This window comes from Bos grunniens, chromosome 25 (genome assembly GCF_055505025.1).
Source record: "Bos grunniens cultivar Pamir isolate PY7600 chromosome 25, Bosgru_T2T1.0, whole genome shotgun sequence".
Taxonomy (NCBI): Eukaryota; Metazoa; Chordata; class Mammalia; order Artiodactyla; family Bovidae; genus Bos; species Bos grunniens.
Window position 1 is genome coordinate 13,062,179 of NC_141189.1, and position 18,331 is coordinate 13,080,509.

The 18,331-nt window shown below is 49.1% G+C and overlaps 1 protein-coding gene across 32 annotated transcripts in view; it reads right to left on the bottom strand.

The window, feature by feature from the left end:
• The window catches only part of LOC147345033 (uncharacterized), a 57,086-nt gene extending 41,074 nt beyond the window's left edge, over positions 1 to 16,012 (bottom strand). For 16 of the 32 annotated variants that reach the window (XM_086374670.1, XM_086374686.1, XM_086374669.1 and 13 more), the window contains exons 1-2: positions 14,304 to 15,372; positions 11,706 to 11,884 (exon numbers count right to left, since the gene is read on the bottom strand). In XM_086374670.1, the coding sequence (XP_086230796.1) occupies positions 11,706 to 11,769 (64 nt within the window). In that variant the 5' untranslated portion in view covers positions 11,770 to 11,884; positions 14,304 to 15,372. Of the gene's footprint in view, positions 1 to 4; positions 206 to 1,148; positions 1,558 to 2,227; positions 2,665 to 2,687; positions 3,826 to 5,441; positions 5,550 to 11,705; positions 11,885 to 14,303 lie in introns of those variants that run through there. The other 16 variants (XR_015154479.1, XR_015154481.1, XR_015154480.1 and 13 more) reach the window with 7 other exon arrangements.
• Between the last annotated feature and the right edge of the window lie 2,319 nt (positions 16,013 to 18,331).

Below are 18,331 nucleotides of genomic sequence, written 5' to 3' on the forward strand. Positions count from 1 at the left end.
GGACATTTCAGATTTCAAGGTCAGGTTCACAGAGCTTTACAGAGTACCCACCCAGTGCCTATTTTGTTACTTAACGTTTAATTATGTGGCTGCGCTGAGCGTTAGTTGCAGCACGTGGGATCTTTGCTCTTCACTGCAGCATGCACGGTCTATAGTTGAGGCGTGTGGGATCTAGTCCCCCGACCAGGCATTTAACCTGGGCCGCCTGTACAGGAAGCACAGAGTCTTAGCCACTGGACCCCCAGGGAAGCCCCATCAAGGCCTGGTTTTATGGCAGGCACTCAGAGTTCTCAGGCTGAGGGTTCCTACAAGGTCAGGACAGTGAGCACTGGGGTGGGGCGTGCTCTCCAAGAGCTGGGGACCCCAGTGCAGGGCACAGGCCAATGACGCCTGGGATGGATGGAACTGGCCACACGGAGAAGGATGGAAGGCACACAGGCTGTGTCCATTTCGTCAGCAAACACCAGGCTGTTCTGGGTCTCATGGGAACACAGAGTAGCTGGGACAGGCTGGGCAGTCGGCGGGTCTCAGGGCACACCCACATTTCTGATGAATCATTCTGGCCGTGCGTGTGGAAGGTGCCTGGATCAGCCTGGAGGCTGGGCATGCAGTTAGAAGGCTGATGTTGTGGTCCACACGAGAGGCCAAGCCAGGGATGTTGAGGCCTGGACAGTGGATTTGATTCCAGGCTTGCCATAACAAGGCACTACCAAGTGGGGGACTCTGGACAAGGGAAGTGTATCCTTCACAGTTCTGGAGGCCTGAAGTCCAGACTCAAGGTGTCAGCTGGGCCATGCTCCCGCTGAGATGCTCGGTAGAGTCCACCCTCGCCTCATCTCAGCTCCTGGATGTGGCTGAGCATCCCGGTCATTCCCAGGCTTGTACCTGCATCACTCCAGTCTCTGCTCCATGATCACCGACCTCCCTCTGTGTTTCTCTTTTCTGGGGTCCTTAGTGGGACCCCAGTCATACTCGAATAAGGGCCCCAACCTAGCCTAGTATGAAGTGTTAATCACTCAAGCGTGTCCAACTCTTTGTGACCCCATTGACTGTAGGGATTCTCCAGGCAAGAATACTGGAGTGGATTGTCATTCCCTTCTCTAGGGGATCTTCCTGACCCAGGGATTTAACTAGGGTCTCCAGCACTGCAGGCAGATTCTTAACTGTCTAAGCCACCAGGAAGCCTAGCATGACTTCACTTTAATGTATCTGCAAAAACCCTATTTCCTATCAAGGACTTAGGATTTCAACCCCTTTTTTGGTGAACAGAATTCAACACACAACAGATAGTAAGAGGACAAGGGGAGTCCAGGATGACTGGGGAGGGATACGGCAGTGCTGACCGCAGAGATGGGGGCACGCAGTGGGAGCTGGGGGACGGGGTGGGAGGGGAGGACTTCCATTTCGGACGTGTCGTGTCTGAGTGGCTGGCCTCTGGAGCACCTGGAGAGCAAAGTCCTGGAGGCAGGTAGATACATGATCAAGCGTGCAGGCGAGAGCGCTGGACCAGAAAGGCAGGTTCTCAGACACGTGCGTCCAGGCAGGTGGTGGTTGAAACTATGTGAGCGGGTGAGACAGTGAGCAAATGAAGACACAAAAGATAAGACAGAACACTAAGTCGTGTCCAACTCTTGCGATCCCATGAACTGTAACCCGCCAGGCTCCTCTGTGCATGGGATTCTCCAGGCAAGAATACTGGAGCAGGTTGCCATTTCCTTCTCCAGGGGAACTTCCTGACCCAGGAATTGAACAAAGGTCTCCCTCATTGCAGGCAGATTATTTACCAACTGAGTTACATAGGAAACCCTTAAGTGAAGACAGAAGAGGAAGGAAAATGATCGGAAGCTCAAACGTTTAGGATGGGCAGAGAGAGGGTCACACAAGAGGCAGAGGTGAGGATGACAGAGGCAGAAGAAAACCAGAACACCGTGGATCCTGTGAGCCAAAGAAAGGGCATTTTAAGCATGATTAGGAGAGGGGGACCCAATGCAGCAGCAGAAACGTCTCCTTGGCGAATATGAGGGCGTTCAGACTGGGGGTCCACTGGCTACTTCTTTCTGAGCGACTTCAGGGCAGCAGGCAGCAGCCAGACTGCCGGGCGTGAGGAATGCGATGAGGGTGAGTGGCTGCGAGGCTGTGCTCTTGCAGAGAGAATGCTGTGGCTGGGAGAACGCAAGAGGCTGGGGAAAGAAAAGACTCTGGAAGCATCCTGGAGGGAACTGGAACGAACACAGAGAGCAAGGCTGGTGCCTTTCTCCTGCCGCCAGGGGGCGATCTGCACCAGCCCATTGAACAGTTTTCAAAGGTGGTGGGTAGAGAAACTTAATGATCAATAAATTTAAGTTTTTCTATGTAGCTTTCCGGAGAAGGCAATGGCACCCCACTCCAGTACTCTTGCCTGGAAAATCCCATGGATGGAGGAGCCTGGTAGGCTGCAGTCCATGGGGTCGCTAAGAGCTGGACACGACTGAGCAACTTCATTTTCACTCTTCACTTTCATGCTTTGGAGAAGGTCATGGCAACCCACTCCAGTGTTCTTGCCTGGAGAATCCCAGGGATAGGGGTGCCTGGTGGGCTGCCGTCTATGGGGTCGCACAGAGTCGGACACGACTGAAGTGACTTAGCAACAGCAGCAGCATGTAGCTTTCCTGTAGCAGCAAAGGCCTGTGTACAATAAATAAATCTGTGGTGTTATCAGCTCAAATGAATTATACCGAGGGTTTGTTACAGTCAAACTCTGCCTAAATCTCACCTGTTTTATAGGAGATTCAGTGATCCCCAGACTAGGACAACCTAAGATGAGTTGGGACTTCCCTGGTGGCCCAGTGGATAAGAGTCCACCTGCCAGTGCAGGGGACATGGATTCAATCCCTGCTCTGGGAAGATCCCATACACCACAGAGCAATTAAGCCCCTGTGTCACAACTGCTGAGCCCATGCTTTAGAGCCCAAGAGCTGCAACTACCGGAGCCTGTGTGCCTAGAGCCTGTGACCCGCTACAAGAGAAGCCGCGGCAACGAGAAGCCCCACGACACAGAGTAGCCCCTGCTCGCCCCAACTAGAGAGCGCCTGAGTGCAGCACCAAAGCCCTAGTGCAGCCAACAAACTAACAAAAATTTTTAAACCTAAAATGTATAAAGCTTTAAAAAAAAAAAGAAAAGATGAGAGATGAGTCGGTGGTGAGGCTGGGAAAGGAGAGAATGTAGGCTATTCTGGAAACAGACTCCCAGAGGAGCAGACATGCAGACAAAACCTGGTTTCCCTTTGCTGGCAAAATGTAAGTTTCTAGATGTATCTCCTGGGCTTTCCCAATGGCTCACGCAGTGAAGAATCCGCCTACAATGCAGGAGACTGCACACACTGAAGGTAATTACACCCAGTGAATAGCACCCCCACACGCCCCATCCCCAACACACATCCAAGGATCCAATAAGCCTACCAGAATGGGTGCTTCTGGTTGGGGGCTGGAGTAGGGGAGGGGACAGGTGAATTGAGGACTATGAGCTGAATGCTAAGATTAGCTCAGCTTTCTGCACCCAATCTCCAGAGAGGGGAAGAGCCCTCCGGGGAAGTGTTATCTGCAGGGACTGTCCCGTCACCTGATCTTTCACCCAGTGGGGCTGAGTTCACTCCATCCTGATGTAATGATTCGGGAGAGATTTCAATAGTCAAAGTGTAATTAACTCCTATCGAATTAAAGTCGCCTCCCGGTCATGGTGCCTGCGTGCAGGACAGTTCTGCACAGCCTCCAGCGCTTCATTACAAGGCCCAGCTTCCGCCTCAGCCGTTAAGAGCCCAAGTCAGGGTGGTCAGATGAGTCTTCAGGCTGTAGGGGATGTATGGCTGGAATCAGGGTCCTTGACCCAGAAGGACAGGCCGCAGGGGAGGAAGGCGGTGTGAAGAGAGCACATAGAAGGGGGTCCCACAGAGCGGGTGGTATTAGGGGGCAGTGAACAGGACTCTTCATGGGGGGTGGAGGTGACAAGTGCAGTGAAGGGCCAGCCTCATTGCCAGCTGCTTGCCTTCCCTGAGCAGACAATTACTGAGTGACAGTACTTGACAGCGGTTTTATTTCCCTACTCATCTTCCAAAGCTAAGACAGGCCACTTGGTAAAATTTGCCTTCAGACCAATACTGACTTCAATCCCAGTTCAGGAATCAGCCTGGGGGAAGGCAAGGGACTGTTTCTAGCTCAAGGATGGCAGGTCATCTGATATGAATCTAACACAGGGAGGTACGGGGAGATGAATGTGTCAGGTAGGCTGGGGCCAGATTAGGCAGGATCCTGGGTTTTTTCTAGCAGTGAAGAGCCAGCCTTCTGGACTCTCATTAAGAGAAGGTTAGGGACTTCCCTGGCGGTCCAGTGGTTAAGACTCTGCACTTCCACTGCAGGGGGCACAGGGAACTAAGATCCCGTACGCCAAAAAAAAAAGAAAGAAAGAGAAAAGAACGAGGCTATGGAAATGAGACCTAAAGAAGTCAGATGCATCGTAGAAATAGATCTGACTAATTGGAGGAAGGACTTGATGATGAATGAATGGCTGACAGGTTGATGTGCCACTGACTGAAATGAGAGATTCAGAATGGGGGACAGAAAAGATGGCCCTTTTGACTTTGAATATGTGGACTGTGAGGTGGTGGCCTGATGTTTCCATGGGCAGACTGGCAGGTGTGGAAATGATGTCATGTGTAGTCCTTAAACTATAGGCACCTTTAGAGCCCCAGGAGGGAGCGGCTCACCAGGAGAGGGACAGCAAAGTCTGGAAGAGGATCTGGAACAGGTCTTCGGGGGGAGTGCTCATACCGAGGGAGCACAGAGGAGAGCTGGTGGATGGGAACCCAGACAGAGGGTCTTCAGTGTCTGGGATACAGTGAGAGGCGGGAGGGTGGGACGGCAGGAACAACAGGCAGAAACCGACCTTGGATTTGACAACAGGGAACATCCATTTGGTTTCAAGCTATTTATCATCGTCTCAGATTTGAATCATAAAAATGGATTTCTTCTGATTACCACTGTCTAACACCAGCTGGCCGCCAAGACCAGACTAGGCACGCTGCACGTGTTATGTTGCACTTTCCGTTTTTCTAGCATTTTGGCACATTTTATCCTCACAACAGTCCTATGGAGTTAGGTGTTCTTACTAGAATCAAAGGGCCCGAGGTTACACGATAGTGGTGGAGGCAGGATTTGAACTCAGCTCTTGCTGGCACCAACGCTCTCCTGTTTCCCCTTTCTGCCTGCCTCTCCCCTCTCCTTTTCTAAACTTGTCATCTCTGACACACCATTACCCAGAACACTGAGTACAAAGGGGAGTACAAAAGGGATTTTGTCATGAAATACAAGAAAAGAGAAGATTCTGCTTCTCGATACCAGAGACAGCAGTATTTGGTTTCAGAGGGCAGGCTTTGCAGCCCTGCCTCCTGGCTTGTGCTCTTGCTTACATGCGATGGCTGGAGGGGAGGGTGGCTTCACTTGTGTGTGCTGGAAAATCGATGCAGACGGTACATCCCAGAGGGCTTCCCAGGCGGTGCTAGCGGTACAGAGCCCGTCTGTCAATGCAGGAGACATAAGAAACACGGGTTCAATCCCTGGGTCAGGAAGACACCCTGGAGGAGCGCATGGCAACCCACTCCAGAATTCTTGCCTGGAGAAGCCCATGGACAGAGGAGCCTGGCGGGCTGCAGCCCATAGGATTGCAGAGAGTTGGAGATGACTGAAGTGACTGAGCACGCACACACATCCCAGACTGGAACATCAGAAAATCCCCAAAGGGAGAGAGAGAGCCCACAGGAGGCTCACAGCGCACACCTCCCAAGGGGCAGCAGATGCGAGGCTGAGAAGCCAGCAGCCGACTGAGAACGCTTTCTTCTCTGCCAAGACTGGATGGGCCCCGGAACCTTGGGCAGTGCTTACACCGACACAGGCTGGAATAGAGGCTAAAGAATGTCTACATGTTTTGTGCTTTACAAGGATTAACAGTTTAAAAAATCTTTATTGACTTGTTACAATATTGCCTCTGTTTTATGTTCTGAATTTTTGGCCCCAAGGTATGAGGATCTTATCTCCCCAACCAGGGATTGAACCCACACGCCATGCATTGGAAGATGAAGTCTCAACCACCAGACTACCAGGGAAGTCCCTGCATGGACTAACATGCAATATAACTCATTTATTTTAATGTAATTCACAAAGCCGACTGAAAGTATACAATCCAGTGGTTTTTAGTTCATTCAGATGGTTGTACAATCTGCTCTACTATCTAGTCCCAGAAGATTTTCATCACTCCTCAAAGGAACCCGTGACCCATTAGTATTGATATTCACTCTCCCTCCCTCCCTTCCTTGCCCATGCCTCTCAGATCAGATCAGATCAGTCGCTCAGCCGTGTCCGACTCTTTGTGACCCCATGAATCACAGCATGCCAGGCCTCCCTGTCCATCACCAACTCCCGGAGTTCACTCAGACTCACGCCCATTGAGTCAGTGATGCCATCCAGCCATCTCATCCTCTGTCGTCCTCTTCTCCTCCTGCCCCCAATCCCTCCCAGCATCAGAGTCTTTTCCAATGAGTCAACTCTTCGCATGAGGTGGTCAAAGTACTGAAGTTTCAGTTTCAGCATCATTCCTTCCAAAGAACTCCCAGGGTTGATCTCCTTCAGAATGGACTGGTTGGATCTCCTTGCAGTCCAAGGGACTCTCAAGAGTCTTCTCCAACACCACAGTTCAAAAGCATCAATTCTTCGGCGCTCAGCCTTCTTCACAGTCCAACTCTCACATCCATACATGACCACAGGAAAAACCATAGCCTTGACTAGACGAACCTTTGTTGGCAAAGTAATGTCTCTGCTTTTGAACATGCTATCTAGGTTGGTCATAACTTTCCTTCCAAGGAGTAAGCATCTTTTAATTTCATGGCTGCAGTCACCATCTGCTGTGATTTTGGAGCCCAGAAAAATAAAGTCTGACACTATTTCCACTGTTTCCCCATCTATTTCCCATGAAGTGGTGGGACCGGATGCCATGATCTTCGTTTTCTGAATGTTGAGCTTTAAACCAACTTTTTCACTCTCCACTTTCACTTTCATCAAAGCAACCCCTAATCTACCTTCTGCCTGTATGGGCGTGCCTATTCTATACACTTCATGTAACAAGGATCATTCAGGCCACCATCACAAAATCCACAAATAGATGCTGGAGAGGGTGTGAATAAAAGGGAACCTTCTTGCACTGTTGGTGGGAATGTAAATTGATACAGCCACTGTGGAGAAAAGTATGGAGGTTCCTTAAAAAAAATTAAAAATAGAACTCCCACTTGATCCAGCAATTCCACTCCTGCGCATATACCCAGAGAAAACCTTAATTCAAACAAAAATACATGCACCTCAATGCTCATTGTAGCACTATTTACAATAGCCAGGACATGGAAGCAACCTAAATGTCCATCAACAGAGAATGGATAAAGAAGATGTGTTTTATATATATATATATATATATACACACACACACACAACGGAATATCACTCAGCCACAAAAAGGAATGAAACTGTCATCTACAGAGACACGGGTGGACCAAGAGACTGTCATATGGAGTGAAGTAAGTCAGAAAGAGAAAAATATACATTAATGTATATATGTGGAAACTAGAAAAAGGAGGCTCTTCATTTTGAGTAGTTTCTTATCTGAGCGTCTCCTCATACTTTCCTTTATTCAATAAGAATCAGGGAAGCTCAACTTCTACTCCACCAAAACTGACTTCGGACCTACCACTCAATCGTCTGTATTAACAGGGCTAAGTCCAGTCTCTGCACAGGGATGCCACAGGACATGAGCCTGGTGGAGGTTTGGGCAAACTGCCCACCAGATCCTAACCCACACATGTATTAGACACTTCTTTCCCAGGCTTCTCATTCAGGATATTTTGCTTAATATTTTGTTAGATGATTTTACAGACAGACTTTCCCACTATCCTGATTTACCATCTCACACCTGAGGGTGGCCCTGATTTACCCTTTCCCACCCATAAACAAATCTTTTATCAAGAAGGAAAAAGAGAGACTGTTCAAAATGTGGTTGTTTGTGACCAACTCCTTTCACTCAGCACGTCTCTAAGAGTCACCCATGATGGCATGTGAATCAGTAGTCTGGTCTTGCAACAGCTGAAAAACAGTCCACTGCTTGGATACAGTAGATCTTGTTCGTCCTTTCATCAGATTTCGGACTTCTGAGTTGTTTCCCCTTTTTGGCTGTTACATGAATAGCCATGCTGTGAACATTTGTATACAAGCTTTTGTGTGAACATCTGTTTTCTGTTCTGGCAGATGAACCTAGCGAGACTTCTGGGTAAGACTGTAATTTCATGGTTAACTCTGAGGAACTGCTATACTGTTTTCCAGAACGGCTGTACCATTTGATATTTCTTCCAGCAACGCAGGATGGTTCCAGTCTCTCCATATCTTTGCCAACACTTGTTACTGTCTTTCTTATTAGAACCATCGCAGTGGGTGTGAAGTGGTATCTCATTCGTGTTTTGATCTGATTTCTCTAATGACTAATGATGCTGAGCATCTTTCTGTGTGTTTATTTAGATCGTTCATCCACTTTGAGTTAACATTTGTGTATGGTTTGTGCAATTTCCTTCTGCTGCTTGTGGATATCCACTTGTTCTGGCACCATTTGCTTACATGAACACTTTCAGTCCTCACATCCACCTCATGATAGTGGTGTATCATCCCTACTGTACAGATGGGTAAACTGAGGTGCAGAGCGGTTAAATAACTGGCCTGAAGTTTCCCTGGTGGTTCAGATGGTAAAGAATCTGCTTGCAATATGGGAGACCTGGGTTTGATCCCTGGGTAGGGAAGATCCCCTGGAGGAGTAAATGGCAACCCATCCCAGTATTCTTGCCTGGAGAATTCCACAGACAGTACAAGTCCATGGGATCACAAACAGTCAGACACGACTGAGCGACTAACACTTTCATTATTTCAAGGTCATCTAGTCAGTGGCAGAGACTGCATTAGAGTCAGAGGGTTTGGGTCCAAGCCCAGGTTATCTGGTCTCCTTTAAATGTAGGGGCCTGGACCTCCCTGGTGGCACAGTGGGTAAGAATCTGCCTGTCAATGCAGGGAATATGGGTTCAATCGCTGGTCCAGGGAGACTCCATGTGCAGCTAAAAAGCCCAGGGGCCACAACTACCGAGCTCACATGCTGCAACCACTGAGGCCCAGGCACCCACAGCCTGTGCTCTGTAACAGGAAGAGCCACTGCAATGAGAAGTCCACTCACTGCAACTGGAGAGCGGCCCCCGCTCACTGTAGCCAGAGCAAAGCCCACTCAGCAATGAAGAGCCAGTGCAGCCAAAAATAAATATATTTTTAAATAAAATAAGCATGGGCACCTGTGGGCAGGAGTAAGAAGATCCCATCACCCGAGGACTGCAGGAGGGACGGCTCTAGCTCCATTCAGAAGACATGGAATGCCAGGGTAGCCAGGCTCCCTGTGGCAACAGGGGTGAGAACCGGCTGCAACCTGACCACTGGGGCTTTTGGCAGGGGATGTGGACCCACCAGAAACCTCTTCTGCCAGCTCTGCCTGTGGGCCACTCTGTGGCCTGAGGGCTGGGAGGATGACGTGTCTGTAGCCTGGGTTGGGGTTGCAGGGGAGGCCCCAGGGCACACACAACAGCCCCGCAAAGCTGGCGACTTGAGAAGGAGATGTCCCCGTGACAAGGCACCTGGGACTTGAGAGAACCCACCAGGAGCAAAGTCCATTTAGAGCCACGGAAGGTCAAAGAAACATGCCTGAGTCTGCAGATAAAGAGCCAGGCTGCCCCACCAGGCTGTTCCAGGGCTGTTGCTGGAGACAGGAGGAAAGCAACTTGTCCAGATCACCCTCACGCGCGTCTCCCTCCTTACTGTCATCAATAACCATCTGAGAAGCCACTGCCGGCCAATGGACTGGATGCTGCCAGAAGGTCCATCACCCCAGGACTGGGCCCTGGTATGGCTTTGGGCCCCTGGGGAGCTGGAGGCCAGCTTGAGGGTCATGTCAGGACCTTGTCAGGACAGTTGGCCCTTCTTCATCCTTGATGCTCCCTTAGATACCAGGCGGGTCCCTCCACCTGGACTCTTCCACACACACAGACAGGGGGTCCTGGGAGCCTCATCCCTCCTGGTGGGGGGTTCGAGGCAGTGGCTCCCCTGGAATGCCTGGCCCTGGCACCTGCTCCACCACTTACTAGCTTTGTGACTTCTTTTGGCCTCAGTGTGCTTCCCTCATCTGTAAAATGGGGAGAATAACTGCATACCCCAGAGAGGACTGTGGTCTGGATTAAGTCAGGAGTACATATGAAGCGCTGGATACAATGCTGACGTGGGAAAGGTGCTGAATGTATGTTAGCTGTTCTTACTGCTGCTATAATGTACAATACTAGGCATTCTGTTCCGGGCGTGAAGGGCACTGAATACCGCCAGCTCAGCATTCCTGCTGCTAACCTCGGATCTCTCCGCCCACCTGTGTCCCTGGAGTGCCCAGCAGTCTACCCTCTTGCAGCAAACTGCTTTGCCGTTTGTCAATTTCATCCATAAGGCTCTTTCACAGACGAGCTTCTGGATCCCCAGGCTTCATTTACGACACACCAAACTACAGTTGTGGGGAAATGCCACAGGTCTGGGGCTGAAGCAGGATGGCTGGGGAGGTGGGTGTCAGTGTCCAGCCCAGGGAGTGGTTCCCTCCTGTGGGCCCCTGTCTATGGCTTTCACAGGACAGAGTTTAGATGAAGATGCACCATCCAGTCCTCAAGACTGCATGAAGCAGCCCATGGGTTCCTGGAGGTCTTCAAAATCCCCCTGTTCAGCCCCAGCCCAGGCTGACCAGAGGACCCCTCGCAGAGCAGCCCTGGGGTCTTCCCTGTTCATTCCTTCTCAGAGGTATTTCAATGAGAATCTGTGCTTTCAAATTTCCACCTGTTTGTGGCTGAGTTTTACTAAACACACCTGTTTGGGCTTGATTTTTTTGTTTTTTTATACTGTCAGAGTAAAGAGTCTGCACCCTCTAAATGGGTCAAGGACTTCCCTGGTGGCACAGTGGATAAGAATCCACTGCCGGTGAAGGGGATGCAGGTTCAATCCCTGGTCCGGGAAGATCCCACATGCTGCAACTAAAGCCCGGTGCCACACCCACTGAGGCTGTGCTCTAGAGCCCACGAGCCACAGCTCCTGCAGCCCGTATGCTCTGGGGCCTGCAAGCCACAACTCCTGCAGCCCGTGTGCTCTGGGGCCTGCAAGCCACAACTCCTGCAGCCCGTGTGCTCTGGGGCCTGCGAGCCACAACTCCTGCAGCCCGTGTGCTCTGGGGCCTGCGAGCCACAACTCCTGCAGCCCGTGTGCTCTGGGGCCTGCGAGCCACAGCTCCTGCAGCCCGTGCGCTCTGGGGCCTGCGAGCCACAGCTCCTGCAGCCCGTGTGCTCTGGGGCCTGCGAGCCACAACTCCTGAGCCCGTGTGCAGCAACTACTCAAGTCCGCTCACCCTGGAGCCTGTGCTCTGCAGTAAGAGAAGCTGCTACAAAGAGAAGCCTCTGCACCACCACGAAGAGTGGCCCCCGTTCATCGCAACTAAAGAAAGCCCTGAACAAAGCAACGAAGACCCAGTGCAGCCAAAAATAAAGAAAATTTTTAAAAGCCTTTAAAAGATGGGTCAAGATACTCACTGAGAAACCATCGTGTCATCCGCGTCATCCCCACAAGTTCTTCCCGATTGTGACAACTGCCCATCACCCTCTCTCTCTCTCTCCCTCAGTCCCTCCAGGAGCTCAGGTAGATTGAAGAGCAGGCCAGGCATGAAGATGGCCCACCAGGAGGCAGGGCTGAGCTTCCTCATTGGAGCACCCTGGGTGTAAGTCGGGGTTGGCCATTATTGGCTGTGACTCTGGGCAATTTCCCCCAGCTCCCTGTACCTGTTTCCCTCCATCTGTGTGATGAGCTCTGTCATTTTGGCTTAGAGGTTCCTGCAGGAGTATAGAACCAGGGTCTGGCATGTAGCTGCCAGGTAACGGAACACTGTTGTTTTTAATTATTATCATTTTTTTTTTTTTAAACTAACACAGTGGAAAATCTGCAGTTCCTCAAAAAGTTAAAGATAGAATTACCACTTGATCCAGCGATGGCTCTCTTGGGAATGTAGCCCAAGGAAGTGAAACATGTTCACACAAGGCCTCGTACACAAATGTGCACGACAGCACTGTTAGCAACAAAGAGCGGAAACAGCTCTAACGCTGATTGGATAAACAAAAGGTAGTATACCCTCACAAGGGAATATTGTTTGGCCATATAAAGGGTGAAGTACTGACACACACTACAACATGGATGGAAACATGATACTGGTAAAAGAAGCTGAGGGAATTTCCTGGCGGTCCAATGGTTAGCCTTCTGAGCGCTCACTGCTGAGGGTGCGAGTTCCATCCCTGGTCAGGGAACTAAGATCACACATGCAGTGTGGCGCAGTCAGAGAAAGAAAAAAGTTAAAGAAGCTGACACAAAAGGCCAAGTGTTATGTGAGGCTATTTGTACGAAATGTCCAGAATAAGCAGACCAGTAAGGACAGAAAGGGGCTGGGGGGCAGGGGAGGTGGAATTGGAGTGGTTAATGGGTACAGGGCCTCCTTCTGCAGTGATGGGACTGTTCTGGAACCAGGTGACGGGTGTAATGGCCGCACAGCACTGTGAATGTACTAAGCGTCACTCATGACAGGTTTTACATTACATGTATTTTACCGTAACAAAAACGGAAAAAGAAACAGGAGACGATGCTGTCCTCCTCCTCACAGCCGTCTGCTCTCTGCTATCCCTGGACCCACCCCAGGGCTGGGCGTGAGGGCAGGGGCTGAACCTTGAGGAAAAGCAGAGGTGGGGGCATGGTCTTTTCCAAGCGTGGTTCTCCCAGGGAGCTGCCCCTCCATCTGTCCCCGTTGCCCCCAGCCTCCTCCTCTGGGCGGAGGAGCGACACGCGAGACACTTCCTCTGTCCCTGCCAGCCCCCCACCCTCTTGTTCTCACACATGAGCGCACTTTCTTGAGAAAACACTTGAAAACGTTGTAACCGATAAGGGGTCAATATTCAAAATATCAACATATAAAACAGTTCATACAATTCAACATACAAAAGAAACCTGATGAAAAAAATGGCCGGAAGACCTGAGTAGACATTGTCCCAAAGACACACAGATGGTCGGTCAACAGGCACACGAAAAGATCCTCGACATCGCTAAGCCGAGAAATGCAAATCAGAAGCACAGCGAGATAACCCCTCACACCTGTCTGTCATCAAAAAGGCACAAGAGACAACTGTTGGCAAAGATTGAAGCAAAGGGAGCCCTTACACATTATTGGTGGGAATGTAAATTGGTGCAGGCACTGTGGAAAACAGTATGGAGATTCCTTCACAATCTAAAAACTAGAACCACCATTTGACCCAGCAATTCCACTCCTGGGTATAGATGCAAATGCAAACACTAAATCCAAAAGATGCACGTGCCCCAAAGTTCATAGCTATTATTTACAATAGTCAATATACGGGAACAGCCCAAGTGTCTATCAACAGATAAAGATGTGGCAGATATACACAGTGGAATATCTCTTGGCCATAAAAAAAGAATGAAATTTTGCCTTTTGTAGCGATATGGATGGATTTAGAGGGCATTACTCTTCATGAAATAAGTTAGACAGAGAAAGACAAAAAGTGTATGATAAATCACTTGCATGTGGAAACTACAATATATTACAGACTAGTGAATAAAATGAAAAAGAAACAGACTCACAGATGTAGAGAGAAAACTAGTGGTCACCAGTGGGGAGAGGGGCAAGACGGGCTAAGGTAAAAACCACTACGTATAAAATTAATAAGCTACAAGGATGTATTGTACAACACAGGGAATATAGCCGATATTTCATAACTATAAAAGGGGTAAAAACCTCTAAATGTTGTGAATTACTACATTGTACCCCTGAAACTTATACTGTCAATCAACAATTTTGTTGTTGTTCAGTCACTCAGCTGTGTCTGGCTCTTTGCCGACACCATGGACTGTAGCCCACCAGGCTCCTCTGTCCATTTCCCAGGCAACAATACTGGAGTGGGTAGCCATTCCCTTCTCCTTGGGACCTTCCCAACCCAGGCATTGAACCCGCATCTCCTGCATTGGCAGGCGGATTCTTCACCACTGAGCCACCGGGGAAGCCCCCAAATCAACAATACCTCAGTTTATAAACAGGGGAAGAAAAGAGCACTTTTAAAAAATTTTGGAGGCCTTACCTCTGAGACTCCATGAGCTCGGACAGAGAGGAGGCAGTGAGCTGGAACTTCACACAAAGCTGCTGAGGCTGGTCCTTAGGTGCCTGGAGACAGACACGGAACAAGGAGGCAGCCGGTGGTGGCCACCGGAGGGTCTGCTGATTCCTGGATACTGCTCAAATCGGCTTTTTCACCCAACAGGAGGATAAACGGGGTCCTGGGCTCTTGATCCCGTTCTAGATTTGGGGAAGTAGCTCCATCCTTCTGATCGTGACCACCTCCCTCCCCGCACGAAGCCGTTTGAAGGGAAGTGTGAGGAGACAAAGGGACAAGCTTGGGAGGAGTGTCGTGGTCCACAGGAGCACCTCGGTTCAGGAGACGCGCAGTCCCTTCCTGAGGCTCCTGCCTAGGTTATCTCTGGAGCCGGTACCACCAGGTGCTTGTTTCTCTTTGTTTAAGTCACACCAGGACCCCTGACTTCACAAGAATTATTCTAACTTTCTGTCCAGTAACGTGGGCTAGAGCGATGGGTACCACCCCAGCCAGAACGGATGCCGGGCAGTGCAGCCGCCTGGTCTCCACGCCGGGACCCCCGAGGCCCCACCCCACCGGTGGAACCCTGGGTAATCGCGTCTCAACTGCTGCTACGAAAGACTTGCAGGTGCTCCAAGCCGCACAGAACCTAAACAGTAAGATGTTTGCCTGCATTGATCTCTTGAAACTTGGAAGTCAGTTGCATCTACTTAGAGCTTCGAGCTGGTTAAGACTGGCCAGGACATCCGTCCCTCTAACTGGGCATGCCTGAATGTCAGCTCAGCGACCTTTTCACCTCAGAGCAACAAAAGCTCTGTCCTCAGATCCTGCTAAGCCTCAGTTTTGAACGTGCGGCCACCTGGAGCTTGGTTACACCTGTGCAGAACGAGGATGACCACACCTTTTCCCAATCACCTATCCCCAGGCTCCCCACACCTTAGACCACCCTGCTTCTTTATCATGTATCCTTGAGCTTCTCGCCTTTGGGAAGGCACATCTGAGATTTGTTTTCTCATCTTCTCCCTTGGCTACCTTGTGAATAAATCCTCTCTTTGTTGCAGACATGGGCGTGTCAGCGTTTTGACTTGGGCAAAAGGAGCCTGGTTCTGGACCACAGCCTCTTACCTCCCTGCCTTCTTCTGTCCTGGCTCTGCTCATGTCAGCCCAGAAAACCTGTGTGTGTCCACCCATGGCCCCCTCGTCTGTCGGCATCTCTTTCCACTTGTCATTCTTAAACCTTTCCTCAAAGCTTCCTGCTTCAACAGATACATTTTAACTTTATCTTATTTTTAAGAGTGGTCTCCTCTAGACTTTCTTTTGTTTGTGATCTTCCTCTGGCTCCTGTGTGTTGATGAAATAAAATTCATATTTTATGAGAAGACAAGAAAAATTTAAATATAACGTTTTTCTCTGCCTCTTTGGGCCTCCTCCCTTCCCTTTAATGTGCCTCTGTATCCACCAGACCTCCTTTGAAGATAACATTCCTTCTTAATCTCACAAAGGGTCACAACTCCTTGGGAGATAACTCTCCTTCTCAATTTCCGAAGGAGCCACAATGAACCACTACTTGCTCTATCCCTGTAGATCTGGATGGTGTAAACCATCAATAATATAGCACTAAATGGGAACTTCCCTGGTGGTCTGGTGGTTAAGAATTTGCCTGCCAATGCAGGGGACATGGGTTATGATCCCTGGTCCAGGAAGATCCACATGTCTCGGGGCAACTAAGCCCATGCTCCGCAACCTATGTGCCACAACAAAGACCCAGTGCAGCCAAAAATAAACACGTAATAATAATAAAAATTAAAATACTTATATATATATAATTGAATATACAGTCCTCTATCTAAAAAACTAGAGCTCTCTTCAAGAAAATTAGAGATACCAAGGGAACATTTCATACAAAGATGAGCACTAATAAAGGACAGAAATGGTATGGACCTAACAGAAGCAGAAGATATTAAGAAGAGGTGGCAAGAATACACAGAAGAGCTATACAAAAAAGATCTTCATGCCCCAGATAATCACGATGGCGTGATCACTCACTGAGAGCCAGACATCCTGGAGTGTGAAGTCAAGTGGGCCTTAGGAAGCATCACTATGAACAAAGCTAATGGAGGTGATGGAATTCCAGTTGAGCTATTTCAAATCCTAAAAGACAATGCTGTGAAAGAGCTGTGCTCAATATGCCAGCAAATCTGGAAAACTCAGCAGTGGCCACAGGACTGGAAAAGGTCATTCTTCATTCCAATCCCAAAGAAAGGCAATGTCAAAGAATGTTAAAACTACCGCACAATTGCACTCATCTCACACACTAGGAAAGTAATGCTCAAAATTCTCCCAGCTGGGCTTCAACAGTACGTGAACCATGAACTTCCAGATGTTCAAGCTGGATTTAGAAAAGGCAGAGGAACCAGAGATCAAATTGCCAACATCCGTTGGATCATCAGAAAAGCATTAGAGTTCCAGAAAAACATCTACTTCTCCTTTAATGAACTATGCCAAAGGCTTTGACTGTGTGGATCACAGCAGACTGTGGAGAATTCTTCAAGAGATGGGAATACCAAACCACCTGACCTGCCTCCTGAGAAATCTGTATGCAGATCAGGAGGCAACAGTTAGAACTGGACATGGAACAACAGACTGATTCCAAAACGGGAAAGGAGTACATCAAGGCTGTATATTGTCACCCTGCTTATTTAACTTATATGCAGAGTACATCATGAGAAACTCTGGGCTGGATGAAGCACAAACTGGAATTAAGATTGAAAGAAAGTGAAAGTGAAGTCACTCAGTCGTGTCCGACTCTTTGCGACCCCATGGACTGTAGCCTATCAGGCTCCTCCGTCCATGGGATTTTCCAGGCAAGAGTGCTGGAGCGGATTGCCATTTCCTTCTCCAGGGGATCTTCCCGACCCAGGAATCAAACCTGGGTCTCCCACTTTGCAGGCAGATGCTTTACCATCTGAGCCACCAGGGAAGCCAGGGAATTAAGATTGCTGGGAGAAATATCAATAACCTCAGATATGCAAATGACACCACCCTTATGGCAGAAAGTGAAGAAGAACTAAAGAGCCTCCTGATGAAAGTGAAAGAGGAGAGTGAAAAGGTTGGCTTGAAACTCAACATTCAGAAAACTACGGTCATGGCATCTGGTCCCAACACTTCATGGCACATAGATGGGGAAACAATGGAAACAGTGAGAGACTATTTGGGGGGGCTCCAAAAGCACTGCAGATAGTGACTGCAGCCATGAAATTAAAAGACGCTTGCTCCTTGGAAGAAACATTATGACCAAATTGGACAGCTTGTTAAAAAGCAGAGACATTAGTTTGCCAACAAAGGTTCATCTCCTCAAAGCTACGGTTTTTCCAGTAGTCATGTATGGATGTGAAAGTAGGGATATAAAGAAAGGTGAGCACCAAAGAATTGACACTTTTGAACTGTGGTGTTGGAGAAGACTTGCGAGTCCCTTGGACAGCAAGGAGATCCAACCAGTCCATCCTAAAGGAAATCAGTCTGGAATATTCATTGGAAGGACTGATGCTGAAGCTGAAACTCCAATACTATGGCCACCTGATGCAAAGAACTGACTCATTGGAAAAGACCCTGATGCTGGGAAAGATTGAAGGTGGGAGGAGAAGGAGACGACAGAGGATTAGATGGTTGGATGGCATCACCGATTGAATGGACATGAGTGTGAGTAAGCTCTGGGAGTTGGTGATGGACAGGGAGGCCTGACGTAACTGTGCTCTGACCTCTAATGGGCAGAACAGTTCTTGGAACTTTTTGAAAGGCTGTTCTTGGCTTATAATCCTCAGTTTGGCTCAAATAAAATTTTCCATTTCTTTCTTATATTGACTGATTAATGTTTTCACTGACAGTATTTAGAAGATGATCAACCATTTGGGACAATCACAACAAGAATACCAGAGCCTGTGTCCCTGGTTGGTGGAGAACTTTCATCATCTTTTCATTCATCAAGTACCTGTCATGCGTGGTCCGCCCACCAGGCT